This window comes from Schistocerca nitens, chromosome 1 (genome assembly GCF_023898315.1).
Source record: "Schistocerca nitens isolate TAMUIC-IGC-003100 chromosome 1, iqSchNite1.1, whole genome shotgun sequence".
Taxonomy (NCBI): domain Eukaryota; kingdom Metazoa; phylum Arthropoda; class Insecta; order Orthoptera; family Acrididae; genus Schistocerca; species Schistocerca nitens.
In genome coordinates, this window is record NC_064614.1 from 159,248,987 (window position 1) to 159,272,735 (window position 23,749).

Genomic DNA, 23,749 nt, shown 5'->3' on the forward strand with positions numbered 1-23,749 from the left:
AGATTCACACATAAGAAGCACAGAGATGTACCTCTACATGCAAAAGCGATCGACAGCTCATTTATCGTTCGGTAGGCCTAATGTGTTTGACACTGTCGCCTGTTGCCACAAGTACGACCTTAATCTTTATATTATTGTAAGTGGGACAAGCAATTGCCAAATAGTGGGTGAAATATGTTGAAAACATTATAATGAACTGAGTACATTACATTTTACTCAAAACCAAATATTTGAATAATTTTCAAACAATCTGTCTGTGAACAAGGTGCTAGCAAAATAATGTCATCACACGAAGGAAGAAAGGAAAATTAAGTGACTAACAACAGAAATGAGTGAAATACATACCAAACATTACGCTTTAGTAAGACACGAATAACAGCACTTAATCTAACCACTTCATCATCAAAGCAGGTCTGCGTTGACGATTCACACGAATCTGGCACTGACACATGGAGAGCTGAATGGGCTGCTTCTGTGTCATAGGACTGTTTTACAGCTTTAGATGGACTGTCGAATATTTGTGGCAGTTTCCTCTTCATCGTCAGTTGAGATGGCTTATTTGGGATGTCAAACAGTGTGTGTACTGCATTCCACACGAGTTTATTATTGTCTGCGTTCACCCAGATAGCACAGTAAGCCGGTTTAAAACTTGTTTCCAGCTGTAAAGTTCAAGTATATAAGCTTGATCAAAGCTGGAATATTCAGGCCTGTTAGCTGGATTCAAGATTGAAACAAACATCAAAGTTGGCAGAGTTCAAGCTATATTTCAAGCTTGACTTATCAAGCTTGGCTCCAGCTGTATCTACACACTTGGAATACAGCCTGGTATTTACAGCTTGTTTTAAGCTATATAAATATTAATCTGAATTTATTGAACCTAATTAATTAAATAAATATCAGAATGGAAATGGTGTGAAAAAATTATGAAGACATATATCTTTAAAAAATTTTATTTTCAAACTGTTTAAAATTTAATTATTCGGAAGCCCCTCCGGCCCCAGCACACAGACCAGAGCAGGATCAAAAATCACTGGCTTCTGCCGGTATAATGGTCCTGTAACAGGTAAAAGAAAATGTTAGCCATACCTAAACATAAAAAATGTAAAAAGTTGAAACTAATCAACCTAAATATAATTTATGCCCCATATCAGAAAAATAACTTTTTAACGTAAAGATGACATTTGGGTAATTTTGCGATGACTTCATGAAGAAGCCACACATCACTATTTCTAATAGTTTCAGGGCCATTTAATCTGAATTATAAAGAAACAATTACCTGAAATCATACACACCTCATACTGTAAGCTTATAAGGAAACAACTGTTTAGAAAAATGTAGACATTTTATTCTATCCACAATTATTTTTTGGTGAGTAAAACTGAATCAAAATAAAATAAAAGATGACATCGAAATGAATTTAAGAAATTACCAGTTAAGTGGAACTGCAATGTAAAAGAACAAAAAAGTTCTCCTTGTCATATTTTAATATTGCCTTTTATTAGATTTTAGCCACATTACAAATAACAATAAAAGTAAGAAGTACCAGTAGGCCTTGCAGTATTATTTCACCTAGAGAACAACAAAATTAAGCCATCACCGATTGTAATTTAGTGTAGTCTTACCGTGGGGTTTGACTTCTGTTTTTTGACTGTTGAAGCCAGTGTCCTATGTTGGTTTTGAACTGTTCTTCAGTTGTCAAAGGAAATATTTTTCTGACTGAACCTGAAAACATAAGTGAGTTTATCATTAAAAGTAGTGGAAAGTGTTAGAGATTTACACTGGAACAAAAATTACTTTTACAATGTTGAAATTATAAAGCCACTGTATCAGGCCAGCCTGTAAACTATTGATTTTCACCAACGAGGATTGTGCACATAGCATTGTGAAAATGCTCTTCTCAAATAAGCCGTTATTTCTCTAAACCCTGTAAACATCTGATTAATAACAACCAACCCATTGAACATCAATGAAACATTATTACTTTCCTGATAATACTAAAAGTATGAATTCATTAGTTGTTTTCTTAACTTAAATGAAATATCCAAATAATATGATCAAATCAAAACAAATTTTTCTCCATAAGATAAACACTGCAACTTTTAAGGCCAATGGGGTGGATCCACAAGGTGGAATCTGACCAAATTTCACAAAAACCATGCCAATGCTAATCTATATTCTTCCCGAAAATTTAATTCTGTTGAGGCCTATATTAAGGTATTATCTATCTTTTTTGGGAAGGCTATATGAATAGTGTTATGCATCACTAGTCAAAGCACCATATGTCATATGTGACACAATGGAACCTAAAGTCTGCATTCCCTTAAAATATATGTATTTATTAATGTTTCTCAACTTTTTGGACCGAAGAAGGGTTAGTGTTCTTTATCTTAGCACAAAAATCTCACCGCAAGTACCTACTTAACAGTACTAAATGCGCTCACATCGGAAATGTTAAGTAATGGCACTTGGTCTCATGATGCATAACACTGTCCATATATTTGTGTTTATATATTAGTGTTTATATATTAGTGTTTATATATTAGTGTTTATATATTAGTGTTTATATATTAGTGTTTAAAACATTTTGAAGTAACAAATTTGAAGTTCGCATTTGGAAAAAATGTGCACGATATATAAACCAAACCAGCATATTTTTAAGTCTTTGCTTACTTTGAATTGCTGCACAAAGCAAGGTTGAACAGAAAGCTCTTTTCCTTTCTTTCGTCTTGTCTTTTGGAGGCCTTCCTGTATACGAAAACTTCATTCCTATCTCTGACGTGAGGCATCGTTTCATACAATTGAACATTAACAATTTTGCATCTTTACCACCAAGGGTTGCAAGTAACTTCACCTGAAAATATAAATTTTCTTGATGAAGCTGTTATATCATTAAGATTCTTCAAGAAACAAAACAATACAAATAATCCAATATTTTCATATTAAGACATTGGCAACACATGTGAGTGCATATTTTAAATAAATATGAATGAATTGCGAGTGTAGATGAGCGCGATACCTCGTGTTAAGTCAAAAAATCTGTTTTCTAGCAAGGATCATTAATGAAATTGCTAAATGTTTATGATAAAATAATATTTGGACAAATTACCACAAGACTTTTGAATTCCTATTGTTTCAATTTTTCCTCAAATTCATCAAATTTTTCCATTGATGATAAAGGGAGACTGTTTAGTGCCTGCTCATTACTTTCATCCGCCTCCTGATAAGTACTGTTGACACATCCTCGAGCCAATAACAGGTCAATTTTTCTGTTCAGCTGAGAGATTTCCTCAGACTGGCTAGCTGCTGCAGCTTGTAACTGGCCAAGAATGAGCCAGATCCGCTCAACATCTACAACATAGGTGGATGATTGCTCAAGTTTACTTAGCATTTAGCAAGCATAATAGCATCTACTTTTGATTTAAATTTCTTTGCAGCCACTAAACCCAAAAAATGTTTCAGAATATTAATATTAATTGAAAAATTGTTAGTATTTAAATTTCTATGCTTAAATTGAAATATATAACACACATAATGCGTATTCCCTAGAACATGCCTTAAAAAGGTAGTAGTTTTTGTATTACACACATTCTGGCATAAGTATCTGTGCTGACCCACTTCACACTATTGCTACTAGAAGCAGGCGGGTAAAGCTGGTCACTGAGGCTAGTTATATAAAAGAAAACACTGTACACAAAATGGGTTTCACTGCTAGGCCTAATATTATTTAACAGAGAAATAACACAAAAACTTACCCAGTGGTGCAGATTTTTCTTTTCTCGGGCAGTGTGCTGAAGCAAGTGGTGCTGGAGGAATTTTGGCATTGGAGAATGAACTAGGCCTAGGAGTTAATGAATTTGGAGGGATGGAAGACCACATTTCACAAACTTCCATACCAGTAGATGGTGAGGATGAGAATGAAGCTGAAAAAGAATCAAGAGATGGATACGGATGAACTGTGACACGGTTTGTCTTACATTTTTTCTTCGGCATGTAATCTTCATCGCTCGATTCTTCTCCTGGCAACATTATGTCTTTTGCCTTTCTTTTTCTCTTCACCCCAATTTCTTCTTCACTTTCGAGGTTTGATGTTTCTTCAGCTTTTCGAAGATGCTCTCTTGCATCGTTGTATGTTGCTACAATTCATACAAAGAATAAATTTAATTTGTGTACAGCCCTAACTGCAATTTCATCTCATAGAGAAAATAGCCTTGTCAAAAGCTATTGGTGGCAATAACAGTTGTCAGTAAGCATAAATACATTTACTGGTACTGCATGACATTAAATTGCCACAACAGGCTCAAAGTAACTATAGGCCTAATTCAAATGTACTGCATCACTAAAATTGTTTTATGAAAGTGAACTTTACACAGTTTGACCTATGTAATAATAAAATACATATTTTTTGATGGAAATTGTAGGAAATTCAAAAAGAAGGTTTTTCCAAAAACTAAACTGTGAATAATACAATTTTTCTATTTCTCGCACTTATACAAGCTTAGATATAAATTTATATGATGTGACTTAGATTTCAAGAAAAAAAAAAATTCAAACTGACAAACTATATGTAACTGACTTTTAATAACATTAGATTCTTGAGATCAAATGACATTAGGATTTACTTAGATTAGGTAAGGTAAAATTTCAGAATAGCCGACATGCATAGTGCAGAAAGTTGGCAACATTGTTTTAACATAGCACTCTGAATTTGTGGCACATTTTGAAAAGTGAATTCACGCTGTTCCTCCTCTATGGTTGACAGGTTCTCGATGTAATACCCTTGTCCTCTATCACCCTATTGGCTAACAATATTCCTGGGAAGAAAGTGCTGTTGCCAACATTGGTCGAGTCTGAGCTATGCATGTGTCGGCTATTGTAAAATTAAGCCTATAGTATTTAAAACCAGTTTACTTACCATATTTTTTCGTTAAAGATATCTTATGAGAACTCCAGGATTGTAATGGTAAGGCTTCTTCCCTCAATAATTTATTTCTTTTGCTATCAGTGGTCACAGGTGGGTATAAACATGTGGTCCCATCATTTTGAATCCAGCATAAGGCTATTATTCCTAGAGCATCATCTTCTTCAGGAAATTTTACTATGGCAAATTTGTATTTTTCATTTGTCAGCTCCATTTCCTAACCCATATAAAAACAAAACATCAGTAATTAAAATGAACAAAATATCTGAATGATTGACTTTGATTTCAGACTTTGTCTGTGTGTACTCATGCACACACCTTAAGTACTTCATTATACCTAAACACACCTATAGTAAATAATTAAATTTATAGGATAGTATTTTAAGACACGAGGGAGGTTATATACTGTAACTGGTTATATTTTTAAGTATTTTATTTTTTATTTTGGGTTTAAAATTTCAGAATTTTAATACTGGATGTATGGAGATAAATTTCAAAATTAAACTTCAACAACAGAACTTTTAAAAATATAATCAGCTGGTTAAGTATAAGCACATGGTTAATATGTTCACTGAATGAGCATGACTAGTGAGAGTGATGAATGAGCATAGTTGGCTGAATAAAACTCTGGATGTCTCCCACAGTTTTTAGTTTGTTTCCAGATAATTTTTCAGAATGGCAATAAAACAATTCAAAATTTGGACCAAATTAGTATCTAATTAGCTAGGTCCCCGAACTTTTCAATATTTACAGTATTGATTTTTTAAAACATTTTTAAAGAGAATAAAATAACCTCTTAGTCCAATATATTATTAAATTACACAACAAACAATAAAATACATGACATCTCTTATTACCTGGATAAATTTGTGGATGAATAAAACTCTGGATGTTTTCCAAAGTTTTTAGTTTGTTTCCTGATAATTTTTCAGAAAATCCTGTAGAACTGAATTGTTTATCACTCGTATTGGTCCACTCTTATGTATGCAGCAGAGGTAGTGTTACATTTTTACTGCCTAGTGTTAAAAGCACCAGTTTCTCCTTAATGTCAGAGACTGGCCTTATATGTACATCAGACATATTTCGTACAACAGTAATATTAACATCTGAACTTTTACAAAAAGGGAGTCCAAAAAAATCACAAACAGTCATAAACTGTTTACAAAGAATGACCATTGTACACAAGGAATTGGAATAGATGAAGTTTTCAACAATAACAATACTTCCATCATTCATCATACAGCATGAGTTTGGAGTTGATGTAGTTATTTTAAAATTTTGAAATTTTGCTGTGTTGTACTGCTGATCAGGATTACAACCATCAAAAACAGGTCCAGAATAATGTTGACATTCGAAAATTGGATAAAGTTTATTGACTTCATTGTCACTGACTGGACTAATGGTGGAGTTAGAAATTTCAGCTAAATGTTTCACAACTTGCTGAAAAGGTTTATTTCCTTTTCTAACACATTTCTTCAGAGAAAATAAAAAATTTTCAAATTTAAAGGCACTGCATCCATCTAAAGGGCCAAATACTGATATATCATCAGCAATATGAATCAGTCCATGAAAATTGTGTGTTATATACTTCTGCCCATATAATGATTGAAAAGTTTGTACAAAATGAAGAAGACCTTTGGCATATTCCTGGTGTTGATAACAAAATTTTTTGCTGAGGAGTAGGGTCATGGCAATATGGAGAGATAAAAAGTTGTTATAAATTTCTTTCTGTTCAGGCAACAAAATATCGTACAATACAAGTGGTCCAGTATAAAGCAAAAACTGCCTAAATTCTGTAGCTTTCCATCTTTTCACTTCATCAAGACCTCGGGGTTTTCTACAAAATTCTACTGGAATGCTTGCTTTTAGAGATAATAAATTAGAACTTATACTATCAATAATCCTACTAGGTAGTTTTAAAGGGGCAGGTCCAAACATCCAAACATAAATCATTGTTCTCATTACCCCTAAACACACTAAGTGCATATAGTCAAGTGGGAAAGATGATACCATATGCAGACTAGGGATGGTGGTCAATGGGGTGTCACCAGTATTGAATTCTGTGTCTTCTTTGTTTATAAATCCCTCATGGGTACGAGGCAGACTGTCAAATATAGGAAAAGTCATCCTATTATCAAAGAAAGACCCTTCCTGTTTACATCTGGTGCACGAGAAATATCCGTTGTGACCTTTAATGCCTAAAATAAAAGCTTTGGCAGGGGCATCACAACAAATTCCCTTGATCCTGACAGCTACATTTTTGCCATTACAAATTAAACCATTCCTGATTAGGCCAACAATTTCTTCTACAAAATCATTTAGAAATTCAAAACAACTACTGTGTTTCTTTAATCCAAAATAAATGCCAATAGGAAAAACAGTTGATGACAAGGATGGAATATTTAATACAGAGCCTAAAATTGGCCACAGCTCACCGCTATTACTGTGAAATAAAGGTAATCCGTCAATTCCAATCATTAAATCACTATGCTGTAAAGAACTGAAAATATGTTGTGCACTAGCAAACATTTTCTTTAACTGGTTTGAAATACCAATGTGGCAGTACTGGCCAGGGCTTACATTTTTTACTTGAATGCATCTTGGAGTCTTTAGAATAGTTCTTGCATCTGATGGAAGAGATTTAAAGCAGTCATGTGATCGAAGAATACACAACAAAGCTGTCAATGCCACATTTGTAATGCTAAACTGAACAGACCAGTTAGCTAATTCAGATTTGAGCTCTTCCATTTGAAACTTGGAATCAAAGCAGTCATCACTGTCTGAACCGTATGATAAAGGATATTGATCCAACAACTCAAAAACCTGGTTACTTTCAGAAGGTTCACTATTAAATGATGATCCAGTGGCACTATTACACAATAATGGTTGAAGTTGACTCCCAGGATTTGGATCATTGGAAACATCTCTCTCAACAGCTACAGCAGAGTGCCCTACACTTTTCTCATAAAGCTTCAACAGCCGTTTCCGTTTCCTCTCCCGAGAAAGAGAATTGAACAGTTTCCTGTTTGACATTCCTGAAATAAAACAGAATAATTTAGTTGGGATTGACAAAATAAGGAAAATTACATATGGAAGCAATGGATGTCTCAGGGAAGAAAAAATAGAGCTATTATTATTCAGCATTCATAAACTGAATTTGTTGGTGAAATTTAATATTTTTTTTAAGGTTACATGATGGAATATTAATTTGAATTACTATTTAATACAGGCCTCTAAAGAATCCATATTTGAAAAAATAAAATTAAAAACGTCTCTTAAGCATGTATAAATTTGTTTATTAACTTCCATGCTTTCGTTGAAAATTTTAGAGCAATGCCAGCATTACGGGTGGGACATTGTACTAATTCATGCTAGTATTTTCATGTTTACATTTAGGAATCTTAAGTTATTTTAAGTGAAGTTACTGTTTTAAGCAACAAATTGATACTCTTCATTCCAAAAAAATACAGTGTTCAAATATACATACTGAACTGTCTGTAATGCAATACATAATACCAGTGCTATGGGTGGGACAAATCTGACACAGAACTGAACAATTTTGACATCCGAACAATATTTCTGCTTTGATAGTGTCCACAATTCAGCCAAGCCACATACAAATGAAGCTTACATTCGTCTATTAAAGAAACATGTTGCTATTAGAAAAAGAATTAGGTTGCACCAATGCATGACACTATATATAACTGTATAGTTACGGGTGGGACAAATTGTCTGTTGTATGATTTGCATAGAATATTAAATTGCAATATGTAGTGCAACTAAACACACACTATTTAAGCTAAATACAACATTAAAAAGGTACAAACATTCACAATAAACTCAGATTTTTTTAAAGATCTAGTCAAATGAGAAGTGTCCCCTGTTGTTCATAAATGTTGGAATATGGTAAGGTTTCTCAACAGTACTACAATCATTCTCAATAGATTCATCCTTCACAGTACAGCCCAGATCCAAAATTAATATGCTTAACTTTTGCCAGGCATGAGTCACAAATTTTGTGTCCATCATCAATGAAAGAATTAACAGCTTCAACAAAATCTCTCAAGACTAATGACGTAATAACAGACTGCAACTCTGATTTTACTGTTGCCCCAACTTTAAGAGGAAATACGGAAGCGTCCGATCCCGCCCGTCTGCTTTGACCCATGACGTCACAAATATGGCGGAAACAAAAACAAACACACACACACACACTTTCCACAAGAAGCCTAATGACACTAACGGGACAAGCGCGGGAAATGGGGTGTTTTGGGTGGGGGGGGGGGGGGGGGGCAAACTAAATATAAACAAATTTAAACGCCTTGTGAAAGCTACAACGTGTAAGTGAAGACAGCCATGCATGAATACCCACCCACCTCCCCAGGGGTCGTAACTCCTGCAACCCATAGAAGATAAAGATGCTTCAGTAGCTGATTAGTGTTTGTCTTTTTTAAAAAAAAAAAAATCTCACGGGATAGAACGAACAGATCAGAAAGATAAATATAATAAACTAAAACAGAAATTGGAGGAAACAGATAATTAAAATAAGTAATAAGTGTTTTTAAATTAAAAAAAAAAAAAATCTCACGAGATAGAACGAACAGATCAGAAAAGTAAATAAAATAAGATAAAACAGAACTGGAGACAGCCACACTCAAAACAAACTCCGCGCCGTCCTGACGTCACACACGACAACACCCTTACGTCACGGGTCAAAGCCGACGCGTGGGATCGGACGCTTCTGTCGACCCAATTCAATATTACCGAAAGTAAAGAGCAGACAAAGCTACGTAAATAAAGACTGACACATATGTAGTGACTGGTTCTTTATGTACTGTTTCCCGTTCACCATGTTATTACTACTTGTATTCGCAAAGAAACTTTTCACACTTCACGATTCTTCATTCATGGTGTGTGACACAAGTAAACAAATGTAATAGGGCGATATATATAAAAAGGAGAGAGTTTAAAAAGGTAAAATAACATTAAGTTTTAATTTATTTGTGCCACGTATTAGAGAGTTAGTTTAAAATGACCTTTTTGCTCACAACTTGTAATATGTATTCTGAGCTGGTAATCCATTTCACTTTTATCCGGGCTCAATTTTTCTACGTAAAAGAATATGGTATTCCTTTACGTTACGTAATATTTAACATTTGTAACATTAACGTACCGAACTGTTTTGTAGTATAAAACAAACTTGTCAACAAACCACAACCATTAACGCGCGTCACAAAGGTAAAATGGCCGTAAACATAGCAAGGCTCAGAAAAGTAAATAAAATAAGATAAAACAGAACTGGAGACAGCCACACTCAAACCAAACTCCGCGCTGTCATGACGTCACACGACAACACCCTTACGTCACGGCTTATAAACGCTTGTGGCGCTTCCCGTGGACGTCTATGGAAGCTATGCTGCGCGCGCATCTGCTGTACAGCCTTCCAGGGAAATTACAGTTTATTTCAAGCTTGGGAAAATTATTTTAATTCAAGCTAAATTTTTACAGCTTGATGTAAACTGTGTAACAGGTTGATTTTTCAATCTTGAATTTTCAACTGAACCTAAACTCAATACCCACCTTGAAATAAGCTTGAGTGCTAGCTGGGCATGAACTGGTTTTATTCGAAATGTAGCGAACAAAACCTGATATTATTATACAAGTAAACTGGGTCTTTCTTCATAAGGTCTTCTCGTCTGCTATTAACTAGCCATTTTCTGCTCCTAGAAAGAAACATTAATCATTAATACACATGTAGTTTGCAAGTGAATTCTGACGATACAGTTTAGTAACATGGTGGTATATACCTCTCAGGATCCTTAGGAAACCTAAAAAAAAAGACAGCTGTGGTGTCTTCCTCCTGTCGTTTCCGCAATTTATTGCGCTACAAACGCTCCCGCTTTTAAAAACCATTGTAGAAATCAAAAGAAACAACCACAGTTCGCTTTCACGATCGCGCCGAACTCACAGTTTAAATTACTGGTTCGCTTGGGGCACTGCTGGCGCGGTAGGCAACAAAATCGAGGCGAAGTGTCGCGACTGTTATGTTAGACTGTGATGTAAGTGATGTTGTTGAGGTCGGTAGTTGCTACAATCTACTTCTGTTTTTATGTAATCTATTCTCATTCCTAAAATGACAGAAAAATATCGCAATGCCAAGAAGGAGTTGTGCAACACAAACGAATTTGTGGTGGTAAGTGTGTTGTTATAACTAGACTCTAGCGACAGCGAAACACGGGAAGTGACGTAGTTCACAGAAGTTACTACATCCATTTGAAGCAGTGATCTCTATACCACAGTCTAACATAACAGTCGCGACACTCACTGCTGTAAAAGTTGTTGCCGTTTGACAGATGGAGCGACACTAGCGCTCAGAGCGGCAGGTAGGGTGAACGTCAGACGCGTCGTAAGCATAATGTTTGTTTGCATCCATTTCGTACGTAATTTCCGAATTATTCGAGTTAGTTTCTTGCCTCCAAGAGTTTCTGTAGTATCAGAAGGCATAAATGTTTCTAAAACTGATTCTAAAATAAGCGCAAGTATGGACAAAAACCATGAATAGAGTGGCAAACTACAACACATTCGTGAAGAAACACTTGTGACATTGGACAGAATTGCAGCTTACCACGTTGATATCAAAAGAATATAAACATACAGATTCACATGTAAGAAGCACAGACATGTACCTCTACATGCAAAAGCGATGGACAGCTCGTTTATCGTTCTGTAGGCGTGCTGTGTTTGTCATACCACTTGTTGCCACGACCTTCATCTTTATATTATTCTAAGTGGGACAAGCAACTGACAAACAGTGGGAGAAATATGCTGAAAACATTATAATGAACTGATTACATTACATTTCACGAAAAACCAAATATTTGAATAATTTTCAAACAATCTGTCTGTATTCACTTTCCTTGTCCCATAATAGTTTCGCTCGAAGTCTAGCGATCTGCAATTCTGACACTTCACATGCTTTTGTAAGACACGAACAGCTGCACTTAATCTAACCACTTCATCGTCAAAGCAGGTCTTGTGTTAATGATTATCACGAATCTGGCACTAATACATAGAGAGTTGAACTGGCTGCTTCTGTGTCATAGGACTGTTTTACAGCTTTAGATTGACTGTCGTATCTTTGTGGCAGTTTCTTCTTCATCGTCAGTTGAGGTGGCTTATTTGGAATGTCAAACAGTGTGGGTACTGCATTCCACACGAGTTTGTTATTGTCTGCGTTCATCAACTGGTTTTGTTCGAAATGTAGCGAACAAAACCTAATATTATTATACAGGTAAACCGGGTCTTTGTTCATAAGGTCTTCTCGTCTGCTATTAACTAGCCATTTTTTTGCTCCTAAAACGAAACATTCATGATTTATACACATACATTTGCAAATGAATCCTGACGATAGTTTAGTAACATGATGGTATATGCCTCTCAGGATCCTTAGGAAACCTAAAAAAGACAGCTGTGGTGTCTTCTTCCTATTGCTGCTGCAATATATTGCGCTACAAACGCTCCCGATGGTAAAAACCATTGTATAAATCAAAATAAACAATCACTATTCGCTTTCGCGATCGCGCCGAACTCACAGTTCAACCTACCGGCCGCTTGGAGCGCTGCTGGCGCTGAAGGCAACAAAATCGAGGCGAAGTGTCGCGACTGTTATACTAGACTGTGTCTATACTAAGTATGGAGATCACTGGAATCACCCTAGCAAAGATATGGGCTGCAAATGGGGAAATCCATTGAGATAAGCGACTTTGACAAATAGCAAATTATTATTGCACAAAGCCTATGAACGAATAACTCGAAAACGGCGAAACTGGTCGACTGCTCATGTGCCACTGTCGTGAGCCACTACAGCAACTACAAGACAGGTAGGACAGTGAAACCGTCACTAGGCGCAAAATGGTTTGACGTCCACGACTCTTCACATAACGTGGGGTTTGGAGGCTCATCTACTCTCTAAAGCAGGATAGATGGTGTTGTGACATATCTGCCGAACGAACGCAATGCTGATGTGTTTCGACCGCACCATTCGTTGTACATTGTTGAATATGGAGCTCTCCAGCAGACCACATCCAAATGCCCACACGTTGACCCAATGGCGTCGTCAATTACGACTGCAGTTGACACAGGGTCATCACTGTTCGTCCATTGAACAATGGAAACATGTTGGCTCTTCAGGTGAATCTCATTTTTGGTACACCAGGTCGATGGTCGTCTCCAGAAACGCCGTCGTCGAGGTGAATGGCAACTCGAAACGTGCAGGGGACCACAGACACACGCCGGTGCGACCAGTATTATGCTATAGGAGACAGTCTCCTGTGCTTGCATGGGACCTGTGGTAGTAACCGCTGATGGCTGCAAACCACCTGCATTCCTTCATGCTTGGTGTCTTCCCTGACGATGTGGTCATTTTTCAGCAGTATAACTGTCTGTGTCTCGGAGCCAGAATCGTGCTAAAGTTGTTTGAGGAGCATTATAGTGAACTCACATTTTGTCCCAGGAACCAAATTAGCTTGATATAAATCCTATTGAACCCATCTGAATCGCTACTGGGCGCCATCACTGCATACAAAAATCAGCGGCCCCTTATTTACATGAATTACATGACATTTGCGTAGACGTCTAATACCACGTACCTCCACAAACCTACCAACAAACTGTAGGATCCCTGATGTGCAGAATCAGTGTATTTCGTTCCAAAGACCGACAAACAAGCTCTTCAGCAGGTGATCATTATGTTTAGCCTCATCAATGTATCTTTACAATGTTAACTGTTCTGCAGTAGTATGAACTTCAGGTCGTTTCTGAAATATATCGAACTAAGATGATGATGATGATTATGATGATGATGATGATGATGATGCACATGCACATGCACTTGCATGACTTGTCCACGGTAGCAAATGACTCCACGGAGTGGAATTTTCTGTACTGCGCTACCTCCATTGATGGAAAACATTCAGAGAAAGGCCAGCTGCAAATGGTTCATTTTATTATAATCGCTAAAATACTGAATATATGATACTGCTTACCATAGCAGATGCAAATTACAGATTTATTCTGTTCAGTTTTAGCACAAATAGTAGAATATTGGATGAAGATGTATTTCCGACTAAAGAATTTTCTTAGGAGACTTCATCAAATCGCTGTACATTGAAAGTGACTAAAGTCACAAACAGTTCATGAAAGCTGCCATATGCATTCAAAGGAGATGATGTTTTTACTTTGAGGAGTGATATCCTACAGCTATTCAGTGAGAGTGACCTGAAGACCATAGCAAAAAATAATACAACTATTGGCTATTGATTATGCACAGGATGAGTTACTGAGATGTTTCTAGGATTGTGACAGCACTCTTTAGAATTTTTAGTAGTCTTATAAATTTGGAAGTAGGCCGTATCGATAAAACAAAGAAAATAACTTGCTTTACATAATTATTTAATGACTGCTATGAGCCAGGCCTATGTTTCTTTCTATCATCTAGACTGTGATGATGTAGGATATGGTATAATTCACAGTGGCTCAGCAGTAGATAATTCGAGTATGTTACTATTACGAAGGTATATCGCTGGAAACTCTCCACTCGTTGCTAAACAAAGTAGAGAGGAGTTCCTGACTTGCTTTGTAAATGAAGGACAAGTTCCTTGGCCACAAAGGTTTGTACATTATCAAAGTAAAATCGGAATAAGTAAACAAAACTATGTACCAAAGTTTTGTGTAACTGAAGGCAAATGTCTTTAATTCTTAAAAGCTCTACTGTAACTGATTCCTGGTATTATTGAAAAGCTATATCACTTACTTATCTTTCTTCCAAATCAGTGAGAAAGCTAATAGGTATTTCCTGCTTGTGCAGAAGGAAATTAAACAAATAAAATACTAAAACACTGTCTTGTGTACATAATATGCAGCTGTCCCTAATTTATATCTTACTTTCCATTTTTTCTTTCCCTATGGTAATTTTATCTCAGTGAATTTATCATTTTATCGCTATAACTTTCTCTGGTGCAGGAGAAATTGCTCTCTAGTGGACAGCGAGGATATCATACACCGCATATTCGATATTACACAGGAAAGCCTGACTTTCATATGCACAAATGAAAGCTTTCAGCAGCTCACGTTGATATATTTGAAATTGCTCTGCACAATTCCCACAAAAACTCCCTCACAACTTGCCTATGTTCATACAAGTTTCCCTATTGGCCATACATACATTGTATGTTTCCACAAATGTGAAAACTTGAAACTCTTTCAAGTAGCTTGTATAGTCCTGATGCCTTCACAGATTTATCCTACTTACTCTCAAACTTTTTGGATAAAATAATTTTAGATATTGTGCCATATCATTGTAAACTACTAAAACAACTAAACTGCTGACATTTCGACTGGATTGCTGTAGTCCTCTTCTGGGCCATTCACTGCTCTATACTGACGAATGTCTTCCTGTACATACTGTCATTTTCGGTATATGGTGGCTACTGGCTATATTATAGAGATCTTCAGACAATTCGAAGAGGTTGTAAAGGAGGAGTGGCTGTATGGTACACTTTTGCCTATGCTACCCTGGTGACCAATTGGAAGGCAATTCTAGTAGGTGACTGGTAGAAGTTCTGTCTGTTGCCTGTGCTGCTGTGGTAAGTGACTGGTAGGCCAATTCTAGTTGGTGACTGGAAGGCAACAACAAATTGGCAGCTTGTATCCAGGGGTTAGTGTTTTCATGCTGTGAGGCAATGAGACCTTATCGCAGATCTTTCATGGTCACAGTTTATGCTGTTAAACCTAGGCCAAATGATTTTGTCCAAAATGACACTGCTCATGACAGCTCAAATCTTTTGTAAGAAAAACAAAACAATTTTTGTACTGTCTCCAGAGTAACAGAAACTGGCTGGTAGCTAATACTTGAAAGCCAGCGAGTGCACTGAACACCAAAAAGTTTCTGAATTACACTCATATAATCCTGCAATAAAATCAGTATGTACAGAAAGTGAAGTTGTGGGCGAACTTGTGAAATATATACCTAACTTGAGTAATATATGGCAAAAAGATGCTCACATTAATACACGCCACAGATGTTTTTGAACTTCCACTTTCAATTCCTCCAAACACAGTGCCTGCTCCAAATAATCATTATACATTCACAAATCAGATAGCCACAGTGGCCACCCCGAAGTTTTGTTCAAAACTTCTCTATAATAGTGGTCTCACTTGTGCCTTATAAACATATTGCTGTAATGTTGGTGATTGTTAAAAACAGAAAATAATGAAATACTGAAATTTGACATATATCCAAACAAAAAAATGTTATTATATGAATCATAAAATAAAACACCATTAGGCAGTAAATGTACATCGTTAATAAACAATCTCATTCACAATGAAAATCGACAGGTTTTTAAATATAACAATACACATAGCAGTTTAGTGGGTTGCATGAAAAATATCGAATATAATTCCTTCCTAGCAGGATTCCTAGTTTCAATAAAAATGGACCTTATTTCAAAAATGTTTTCGAAAAACAGTCTGTAATGTCCTTAAAGTAGTTTGTTTACATATTTGCGATTAGTTGTCGTGTAAATAACAGTAGGTACATTCCACACAGACAAGAAGATGTTTTGCAATTATGAAGTAAGGCTCATATTTTAATTGAATTCCTTTTTTATTTACAAATAATATTGGATTTAACGTTTGTGGTACAGAAAAGGATTGTAACTGTATTTTAGTGATTTTAAGTAAATAACATAGTTTCAAGCATTTGTACCAATAACAGTGTCTACTTGAGGCATAAGGAATACTTTATACAAGTTTATTTCATCATCGCTTTTGATTGGCTATGCTTTGGCTTGTGATAGACATGTTAATACTTTTCAGTTAATCAAATGTCAGCAAGAATCTGGTGGTAATAAACTTTAAGAAAGTGGAAAAGCATATGAACTGTCAAACATTGTATTTTATCTTTATTGATCCACTCAATCATTCAATTTACAAGTCAAGCAGATGATGAAAACCACATATACATGCAACATTGTTACACATCATATACATTACACAGAAGATTTACTATGCATGTCTTCTTAATCAGTCATTCAATACACAGAATTGTACAGCACAATAAAGAACATATATACACATAACACTGGTTCATTTAGTTTACATCACATTGGTTGGTGGATCACACTGAAAAAAGTCTTGTGTACTGTAGAAATAATTTTTTGTTAACAGTGTGCTTAAAGTTTTCAAAATTAGTTGGTTCTTGAATAATTTCTATTTCTTCCAGGAGATGGTTATAAAGTTTTATTCCCATACACTTAATACTGTTACTGTACAGTTAGATGAATGGGGAACTAACCTGAAAAATCTTTTCAGGTGACTATCCAGGTTCTGGTCGAGTCTACTGATGTTCTGTTTAATACAGCAGAGCAGTTCAAAAATGTATTGGCTAGGGAGAGGCAGTACGTTAAATTTTTTAAAGAGTAGTTTACATGTTTGCCTTTAATGATTGTGTGGGAGTATTCTAATTGCTTTTTCTGCAGTTTAAATAATTTCTCTGATTTGGTACTATGGCCCCAAAAAACGAGTGCGCAACTTAGTACTGACTGGAAAAGAGCATGATACATACAAGACAATGTGCTGGTATATAGCTCTTCCCTTACTGTTTGCAGCACAAAACAGACCTTGCTTAGCCTGGAACTCATTGCGTCAATATGGTTTTTCCATGTGATTGGATCCCTAAGAATTTTGTTTGATTGGCAAATTCGACTTTGAGTTTTGCTATTTGGGGAGCAATATAACTGATGATGGTCGAAGTAGAGAGGATATAAAATGTAGACTGGCAATGGCAAGGAAAGCGTTTCTGAAGAAGAGAAATTTGTTAACATCGAGTATAGATTTAAGTGTCAGGAAGTCATTTCTGAAAGTATTTGTATGGAGTGTAGCCATGTATGGAAGTGAAACATGGTCGGTAAATAGTTTGGACAAGAAGAGAATAGAAGCTTTCGAAATGTGGTGCTACAGAAGAATGCTGAAGATTAGATGGGTAGATCACATAACTAATGAGGAAGTACTGAATAGGATTGGGGAGAAGAGGAGTTTGTGGCACAACTTGACCAGAAGAAGGGATCGGTTGGTAGGACATGTTCTGAGGCATCAAGGGATCACCAATTTAGTATTGGAGGGCAGCGTGGAGGGTAAAAATCGTAGGGGGAGACCAAGAGATGAATACACTAAGCAGATTCAGAAGGATGTAGGTTGCAGTAGGTACTGGGAGATGAAGAAGCTTGCACAGGATAGAGTAGCATGGAGAGCTGCATCAAACCAGTCTCAGGACTGAAGACCACAACAACAACAACAACTGTTAGTGTTGGAGTTCCGTTCTCAATGGTGTGATAGGTTAGACATACTGTCTTTTTTGTACTGAGCTGCTGTCTGATGCTAGCCATGAGTCTATTTGGACTGTGTTTCTGTTGATTGCTGCCTGGAGAGATTAAGCTGTAATTGAGATATGGACATAAGTCTCATCACTGGACATTTATATAAAAAAAGAAATTTTTATATAAGGAAGAAATAACAAAGGAACTAAAACTGAGTCCTGTGGCACACCGTGTTTTATGACTTGTAAGGATGAGTGCACCACATTTAGTATGCCTGACTGATTTCATTTATTTATATGAACATACTGCGATCAGTCTTTAATATAACTATTGATCCACCCATAGGCAGTTCCCCTTATCCCATACCAGTCCAATGTTTGCTAAAGTATGCTGTAATTCACCATGTTAAAAATATTTTTAAGGTTAAGAAAGACCACGATTGCTGGACATTTCGTGTTAACCAGGTGTAGAGTAGAATCAAAGAATTCATATATGATATCTTTTGGCACATTTTCTTGGAAACTGTAATGAGCAGAATTATGCATTATAGTAAGAAAATATCATATTTATAGATCAAACAGAACAATCCATGTTTCAAACTATTTGGCCTAGAGCACTTACACTTTGGTTAATTACCTAGTTGGGGACGTATCCTTCATATGAAAGCCTTAACAGCTCATAAAGTACTCAAGTATACACGGTATTTGGGCGTCTGATAGTTCACTGTCGATGCTAATTAAAAGTTCTAACTTGTTTAGCTTTTCTTAAGTCCCTACACATTATGAAAATAAACTTTTGTGGCAGAGTAATCATTTATACTATCAATACAGTACCATGAGAAGATTCTGGAATCGTTTCATCAGTTACAATTGAATGTCCAGATTTATTTATAGCATTGCTGTGAGAGTACACATGAACTGAAGTTGTCACCTTCGATCTTTTGTTGGGGGGGGGGGAGGCAGAAAAATCCTTCTTTTTTGTTCCAGACCACTTTGGGCTTAAACTGACACTCACTGTTGCATTTGTTCTTGATGACACTGTTGCTCCTAGTACCTGTGCTATGAGAGTTGTTGGTGTCTTGGTACCACTGCATGTGTCACTGCTGGTACTTCTGCTCATGCTGGAGCTATTAAAGTCGAGCATTATTCTTCATGTACTCATCAATACTGTAAAAGGTTTCACTTATAAGCATTATATTAAGCTCATTTTTAAAAAGGTGCAGCTTTGATAACTTTCTAATTCTTAAGGGAAGGAACTAAAAGAATTTTGAGATAATATATTGCATTTTTGTGATACTGGCCTTTCTTTTGTACTTCCCTGTGAAAGTCAGTTCTGTGTCTAGTTTTTTAGTTATGGTAATCAATGTTCAAACAAAGAACTGGGAATGGGATTTCGAAACGTATATAGTTTCACAGGTATACATAGATGGAAGAGTCATAACTTTCATTTCGTTGAATATGTCTTATTGCTCAATGTTGATAGTAGAGGAGTGTTTTCATGGTCTTGGAATACCACAAAGTAAGACATCATATCACAGTAGACTATGGATGAATGCATCATAGGCACTTATCAATGATTCTTCAGTGAAGGAATTTTTGAGCATTCTTAATACATAAGACCATTTACTTAACTTTTTGTTGAGCCATTCTATATTTTTATCCCATTCAAGATGCTCATGCGTTTACTTAACTTTTTGTTGAGCCATTCTATATGTTTATCCCATTCGAGATGCTCATCTAACCTAATTCCTAAAAATTTAGTATTTGAAATTAATAGCATTCTCTGTTTGCCTAACATCGCTCTTATATTAGAGATTGCTTTATTTGATGATAACTGAAATTCACCCATAATGTTTTCTTCTCATTAACAAATAGACTGTTAGTTCTAATCCTTTTAACTACTTCTTCTGTTTTTATTTCTATTTTCTTATGTAAGCCAGACAATTTCTCAACCTTAACAAGGAGACTAGTATCGTTAGCAAACACTAAAGCATCAGCTTATGTTAAATAACTTGGTAAGTCATTTATAAATGTCAAGAACAATGCCAAACCCAACACCAACCCTTGGGGTACTCCATGACCAACTTTCTCATACCCGGGAAAGTACATTTCACCTTCATGAACTATTTCTACTTTCTGGTATCTATCAAATAAGTATTATTTCAACCATATTTGAGCAGTGCCACAGACTCCACAGCAGAATAGTTTATTATGCAAAACTTTATTATCAGTAACATAAAATGCCTTAGATAAATCTAAAAACAATCCACAGTCAACTTCATTACAAACAATAGATGTTATAACAAGTTTTATGACATCATATATAGTAGTTTCAGTCGATCTGTTTCTTCTAAAACCAATTTGTTCATTGGCAAATTTTCCACTTTTCTTAAAAAGTATTTTGTACATCATTCTCTCAAAAATTTTTGGGAAACAAGACAAAGGTCTGTAGTTTTATTACATTGAGGAAACAGTTTTATTGGTTTTGACAATTTATTATCATATCTATATGATTTTCTCGAAATCTATAGTTGCGCTTTCTTGTTGGGCAAGTTTAAAATTTTAGATATTCCATTCCGTACAGGTTTCCCACTGATTTGGCTGAACATGTAGCGAAGAAAACTCCGCTTTGTTGGGTAGATACATGACATCTTTCTGCAAAAGGTCAGGTCTTCTGGTGTTTAGTAGGTGTTTTCAGTTATTAAAGGAAAATGAAATTATTCGGTAGATGTTCATACGTTACTAGAGAATTGTAAATAAACTGTTCTGTAATGCACCAATTTATGTCTCTCAGGAGCTGTAGAAAACTAAATAATCATAAATATGGTGCATTTTTTAGTTATTGTCGATTTGTGTGGCACTACAACCTGTAAGAACTAGGTTACAAATGAATATAAATGTTAATATTCGCACTCATCGTATTTAGAAATACCGTTTGCTGGTCGCTTGGGGCAATGCTATCGCTGTGGGTGACAAACAAGAGATGGAATGTCATGACTGTTACGTTAGACTGTGATATTCGTACTCATCCGATACTGTCTTCAAAAGTGCCACTTTCTGGCCACTTGGCGCACTGCTATCGCAGTGGGTAGCAGACACGAAATAAAGTGCCACTACAGTTTTTGTCTGAAGTATGAAGAATGTAATAATTATGCTTTCACACTTTTCTTTGCTTTGTTATCTGTGTTTCTCTCTGCTTTTTATCATTGATCAGTATCTTACCTGCAATGGTGGTTATGGTGTGATTCAGAAGTTTCAAGACTGATTCATTTCTGAGTAGGAGAGCATGTGTGGACTGGTTCCACTGGATGGTGGAAGTAGTGCAGGGTCTTAAGGAACGAACTGACACTGCGACAATTGCCTCCAGAACCCCAGTTAGTGCGCATTGTTTGCAGCATGAGTGCTTGTCATTGACCTCGGTCGAAAAGTGGGAGAGGCGAAAATGGAACACCACTTGGAGCTGCATTACGCGATTAAGTTTTGCATGCGACTGAACAAAATCGCCACGGACACTCTTGGTATGATTCAAGAGATCTTTAAGGAAGAAGCCATGTCCCGTCCAATGGTTTTCATGTGGCACAAACATTTCTAAGATGGCCGAGGAGATGTTGAAGACGACGACCACTACGGGGGGGGGGGGGGCATCATCAAGCCGAACAGATCTAAATGTGGAGAGAGTGTGGGAACTTAAACAATGACCATTGTCTTAGTACTAGATCAATTGCCGATGAACTGGGACTCAGTCAGAGTATGGTGTGGAGGCTTGTGATGGAGAATTTGATGATGCGAAGAGTGTGTGCCAAACTGGTGCCAAAAGTTTTGTCGGTGGATCAGAAGAAATGGGGCATGACTGTTTGCCAGGAAATGCTCCAACGGTTGAACGTTGATTCAAACCTTCTGGAGACAGTGGTGACTGGTGATGAGACCTGGGTCTACAAGTACGATCCTGAGTCGAAGCATCAAAGCTCAGAATGGCGCACTGCTTGCTTGCTGAAGCCCAAGAAACATCACATGAGCAAGTCGTGTGTGAAGTGTACGCTGATTGTATTTTTATGGTAAAGGAGTGATTCACAAGGAGTTTGTTGCTCGTGGACAGACTGTCACAGGTGACTTTTACGCTGGAGTACTCCGCTGCTTGAGGGATCGAGTTCGCCGCGTCCGCCCTGCAATCAAGGGCGACTGGATTCTCTACCACGTCAACTGACTGGTAAATGTATTTACATGGATCAGTTATAATCACCAGTGTTTTGAACAGATCTTTACAATGAGCTTGACTAGTATTTTTGGTTATTATTCTTATGGCTCTTTTCTGGAGTTTGAAAATTGTGTTCATATTTTGTTCATTTGTTCTTCCAAAAAAGAATGCCATAGCTAAGAATTGAGTGTACATATGAATAACATGTAACCAAAAGACACTGCATGTTACACTTTCTTGATAGGATTCTAAGGGCATAACATGCTGATGACATTCTGTTTGCAAGTACCTTTGTGTGTTCACACCACTTCAACTGAGAATCAATATTTATTCCTAGAAATTTTGCAATTGTTACACAGTCTATAGATGTGCCATGTACATTTAATTTAACATTGTCATTTTTCCTCTTCAAACTGAAATTCATGTCATTAATTTTCTTTGTGTTCAGTGTCACTTTATTGGTTGTTGACCAATCATAAACTTACTTGAGAGTTTCATTTGCTTTCTCTACATGGAGTTCTCTTGTTTTCTCAGTGACTATAATATTGCTGTCATCATCGAAGAGAATGTTTTCATTGTGAGTAACACTACTGGGAAAGTCGTTGAGTGTATCAGGAAGGGCATCGGTCCTAATATGCTACCTTGCAGAACCCTTGTATTAAAGTATTTTGGTTCTGATAAGTGTTTTACAAATGTTTAGACCTATTTGATGTATGTGTTATCTCTACACTTTGTACTACATCTGCTAGGTATGATCGAAACCAGTCATTAGCTACCCCTCTTATTCCTAATGCTTCTAATTTATGTTAGTAGAATCTTGTGATTGACTGTATCAAAGGTATTAGAAAGATCCAAAAATATGACTGGGACACATTCAACTTTATTAAGAGCATCAAGTACAAATTTTGTGAATTCTACTATGTCTGGGCTGACTCTGTATTTTTGCCACTTCAGAAACCAAACTGTGATTCGCTTAAAAGATTGAAATTATTCAGGTAATTCATTAATCTGTCTTTCATAATTGCTTCTATTATTTTTGAGAATGGTGACAGCTGGAAAATGGGCCAGTAATTTTCTATTTCTTCTTAAGCAAAGGCACAACTCTTGCCTGTTTCAACTGCTCTGTTACATATGTTAGAAACAGGATCATATTAGGGCACAAGGCGAAAACCTAAAAGTAACAGTTCCATAAACATAGCTACTAATTTACAAGAAACAAACGGAAATGAAGTCAGTTTTCCTTTTCTTGTTGCTGCTGGAA

The 23,749-nt window shown here is 36.3% G+C and overlaps 1 protein-coding gene across 1 annotated transcript; it reads right to left on the bottom strand.

The window, feature by feature from the left end:
• Positions 1–934: 934 nt before the first annotated feature.
• On the bottom strand, positions 935–10,181 carry LOC126234822 (uncharacterized). The gene is made up of 8 exons (XM_049943569.1): positions 10,092–10,181; positions 5,776–7,953; positions 4,913–5,135; positions 3,753–4,133; positions 3,107–3,348; positions 2,671–2,851; positions 1,623–1,722; positions 935–1,054 (listed from the first exon to the last, which is right to left on the bottom strand). Exon 2 carries the CDS (start codon positions 7,949–7,951, stop codon positions 5,897–5,899), a length of 2,055 nt encoding a protein of 684 aa, XP_049799526.1. The 5' UTR covers positions 7,952–7,953; positions 10,092–10,181; the 3' UTR covers positions 935–1,054; positions 1,623–1,722; positions 2,671–2,851; positions 3,107–3,348; positions 3,753–4,133; positions 4,913–5,135; positions 5,776–5,896.
• Positions 10,182–23,749: the final 13,568 nt, after the last annotated feature.